This window comes from Procambarus clarkii, chromosome 40, assembly GCF_040958095.1.
Source record: "Procambarus clarkii isolate CNS0578487 chromosome 40, FALCON_Pclarkii_2.0, whole genome shotgun sequence".
Classification (NCBI taxonomy): Eukaryota; Metazoa; Arthropoda; class Malacostraca; order Decapoda; family Cambaridae; genus Procambarus; species Procambarus clarkii.
Window position 1 is genome coordinate 890609 of NC_091189.1, and position 4455 is coordinate 895063.

General features: G+C 40.7%; 1 protein-coding gene across 1 annotated transcript; it reads left to right on the forward strand.

Moving 5' to 3' along the window:
* Positions 1–1519: 1519 nt before the first annotated feature.
* Positions 1520–4216, forward strand: LOC138372964 (serine-rich adhesin for platelets-like). Its single transcript, XM_069338922.1, has one exon. The coding sequence runs from the start codon at positions 1520–1522 to the stop codon at positions 4214–4216; it is 2697 nt and encodes an 898-aa protein (XP_069195023.1).
* Positions 4217–4455: the final 239 nt, after the last annotated feature.

Here is a 4455-nt window from a genome sequence, read left to right on the forward strand (position 1 = left end):
GGCCACTTAGCAAGGACAACTCAAGCAGAAGCTGATTAAAGAAAATGCAAGTAGTATAGGTAGTCACTACAGTTAGGAATAGGCAGACAGAGCCCTTACTACTGGGGAGGATCAAGAGGGCGCTTGGTATAAGGGCGGCAGGCTGGGGTACTTCAGGGCTGTAGTAAAGCGACCAGGTTGTTCAGTAATGGGAGGGACAAGGAACGGGGTTAACAACCAAGCGGTATCATAAGACAACAAGAAGAGTTTGCTGATGCAATTTTCTTTAGTTTTGCGTCATTGTTGAAGTCCAGAGTAAAATGAATTGCCTGTTTCCTTTTTGGAGGTTGGGTTAGGGAGGGTTGGATTAGGGTGGATTGGGTTGGGAGTTTAAGTTGGGGTAGGGAGGATTGGAGTTGGGTGGGATGGAGTGGATTGAGATTGGATGCGGGGTTTGATTAGGTTAGGTTACTCTTACAGCTTAGAGGAATTCAATAAAGTAGACAGACATGTCTACTTTATTTAATTACTGTGTTCATTTAACTCAAAGTGTTTGTATTGATTTTGCCTCGATCATTGTACTTCTTGACGCTATCCATTAGCTCAATACTTTGACACTGTTTTTCTGTTCTCTACATCAATTTGGATACAAACTTTTCATCTATAACCACCCATGCTAAAATATTGTCCTTGTTTGCAGTGTCTTTTTTTTCCATGACAATTTTGTATGTAGCGATCATGTTTCCTCCCTCCTCCCCCCTCCCCCTTATGAGGGGAATCTAATGAAGATAAACAATTATTTCACACAATATATCAACTGACAAAGCAGGCATTATAGTAAACCACTCAAAACATTGCATAACACGATCAGAATTCCAACAAAAAAATGAAAAAAAAATTATTATAACAAAAAATTAATTATTTGAGAGAGGCGAGATTGGACCGAGAGAGCTCTAAATATTAGTGAGGTTATATACGTGACTTCCTGATTGGTTGTTGGGTAAGACTGCAGAGGGTGGAACCGGCAATGTGGCAATAGGTAGGCTGGTTAAGGCAGGAGACAGGAAGGTACACAAAATTGGAAGGTATCTTGAGATGATTTCGGGGCTTTTTTAGTGTCCCCGCGGCCCGGTCCTCGACCAGGCCTACACCCCCAGGAAGCAGCCCGTGACAGCTGACTAACACCCAGGTACCTATTTTACTGCTAGGTAACAGGGGCATAGGGTGAAAGAAACTCTGCCCATTGTTTCTCGCCGGCGCCTGGGATCGAACCCAGGACCATAGGATCACAAGTACAGTGTGCTGTCCGCTCGGCCGACCGGCTCTCCCTCTTCGGTATCTTTGATGTACAATAGGAAGCACGGAAACAAATATTACTGTACGAACTGTTACGTTGGTCAGTGAGGTTAAGCGGGGAGCAATTTATGGAGGTGGTAAGCCAATGGACGTAATCCAGGAGCTGAATACCAATTCACGGAGAGAAGGTTAAAGTAATTATCAGGAGAAAACACTAAGCTAATATGACTGTATAGAGATTCAGATGGTAGTGATTACAACCAGATGTAGTGATTCACAGATGGTAGTGATTACAACCAGATGTAGTGATTCACAGATGGTAGTGATTACAACCAGACGTAGTGATTCACAGATGGTAGTGATTACAACCAGATGTAGTGATTCACAGATGGTAGTGATTACAACCAGATGTAGTGATTCACAGATGGTAGTGATTACAACCAGATGTAGTGATTCACAGATGGTAGTGATTACAACCAGATGTAGTGATTCACAGATGGTAGTGATTACAACCAGATGTAGTGATTCACAGATGGTAGTGATTACAACCAGATGTAGTGATTCACAGATGGTAGTGATTACAACCAGATGTAGTGATTCACAGATGGTAGTGATTACAACCAGATGTAGTGATTCACAGATGGTAGTGATTACAACCAGATGTAGTGATTCACAGATGGTAGTGATTACAACCAGATGTAGTGATTCACAGATGGTAGTGATTACAACCAGACGTAGTGATTCACAGATGGTAGTGATTACAACCAGACGTAGTGATTCAAAGATGGTAGTGATTACAACCAGACGTAGTGATTCACAGATGGTAGTGATTACAACCAGACGTAGTGATTCACAGATGGTAGTGATTACAACCAGACGTAGTGATTCACAGATGGTAGTGATTACAACCAGACGTAGTGATTCACAGATGGTAGTGATTACAACCAGACGTAGTGATTCACAGATGGTAGTGATTACAACCAGACGTAGTGATTCACAGATGGTAGTGATTACAACCAGATGTAGTGATTCACAGATGGTAGTGATTACAACCAGATGTAGTGATTCACAGATGGTAGTGATTACAACCAGACGTAGTGATTCACAGATGGTAGTGATTACAACCAGATGTAGTGATTCACAGATGGTAGTGATTACAACCAGATGTAGTGATTCACAGATGGTAGTGATTACAACCAGATGTAGTGATTCACAGATGGTAGTGATTACAACCAGATGTAGTGATTCACAGATGGTAGTGATTACAACCAGATGTAGTGATTCACAGATGGTAGTGATTACAACCAGATGTAGTGATTCACAGATGGTAGTGATTACAACCAGATGTAGTGACTCACAGATGGTAGTGATTACAACCAGATGTAGTGATTCACAGATGGTAGTGATTACAACCAGATGTAGTGATTCACAGATGGTAGTGATTACAACCAGATGTAGTGATTCACAGATGGTAGTGATTACAACCAGATGTAGTGATTCACAGATGGTAGTGATTACAACCAGACGTAGTGATTCACAGATGGTAGTGATTACAACCAGACGTAGTGATTCAAAGATGGTAGTGATTACAACCAGACGTAGTGATTCACAGATGGTAGTGATTACAACCAGACGTAGTGATTCACAGATGGTAGTGATTACAACCAGATGTAGTGATTCACAGATGGTAGTGATTACAACCAGACGTAGTGATTCACAGATGGTAGTGATTACAACCAGACGTAGTGATTCACAGATGGTAGTGATTACAACCAGATGTAGTGATTCACAGATGGTAGTGATTACAACCAGATGTAGTGATTCACAGATGGTAGTGATTACAACCAGATGTAGTGATTCACAGATGGTAGTGATTACAACCAGATGTAGTGATTCACAGATGGTAGTGATTACAACCAGATGTAGTGATTCACAGATGGTAGTGATTACAACCAGATGTAGTGATTCACAGATGGTAGTGATTACAACCAGACGTAGTGATTCACAGATGGTAGTGATTACAACCAGATGTAGTGATTCACAGATGGTAGTGATTACAACCAGACGTAGTGATTCACAGATGGTAGTGATTACAACCAGACGTAGTGATTCACAGATGGTAGTGATTACAACCAGATGTAGTGATTCACAGATGGTAGTGATTACAACCAGATGTAGTGATTCACAGATGGTAGTGATTACAACCAGATGTAGTGATTCACAGATGGTAGTGATTACAACCAGACGTAGTGATTCACAGATGGTAGTGATTACAACCAGATGTAGTGATTCACAGATGGTAGTGATTACAACCAGATGTAGTGATTCACAGATGGTAGTGATTACAACCAGACGTAGTGATTCACAGATGGTAGTGATTACAACCAGATGTAGTGATTCACAGATGGTAGTGATTACAACCAGATGTAGTGATTCACAGATGGTAGTGATTACAACCAGATGTAGTGATTCACAGATGGTAGTGATTACAACCAGACGTAGTGATTCACAGATGGTAGTGATTACAACCAGATGTAGTGATTCACAGATGGTAGTGATTACAACCAGACGTAGTGATTCACAGATGGTAGTGATTACAACCAGACGTAGTGATTCACAGATGGTAGTGATTACAACCAGATGTAGTGATTCACAGATGGTAGTGATTACAACCAGATGTAGTGATTCACAGATGGTAGTGATTACAACCAGATGTAGTGATTCACAGATGGTAGTGATTACAACCAGATGTAGTGATTCACAGATGGTAGTGATTACAACCAGATGTAGTGATTCACAGATGGTAGTGATTACAACCAGATGTAGTGATTCACAGATGGTAGTGATTACAACCAGATGTAGTGATTCGCAGATGGTAGTGATTACAACCAGACGTAGTGATTCACAGATGGTAGTGATTCAGAGCAGTGAATCTTTGTAAGTGTAGTGAAGCTTATCAAAGCTTACTTTGGTAAGCTGCAAAGTAAACAGAGCGATAGTATGGATGGGTCTCAGGAACACAAATGCAAAATACATACAAAATAAAATGAACCTGCAAATACAAAAAAAAATCCTTGTTTAAAAAGTTAACAAATATTATTGCAATTAAGAGTGATATAGACCCAACAATGACCTTCCCACCACTGCATAGCACAGACCTGTGTGTATATATATATATAT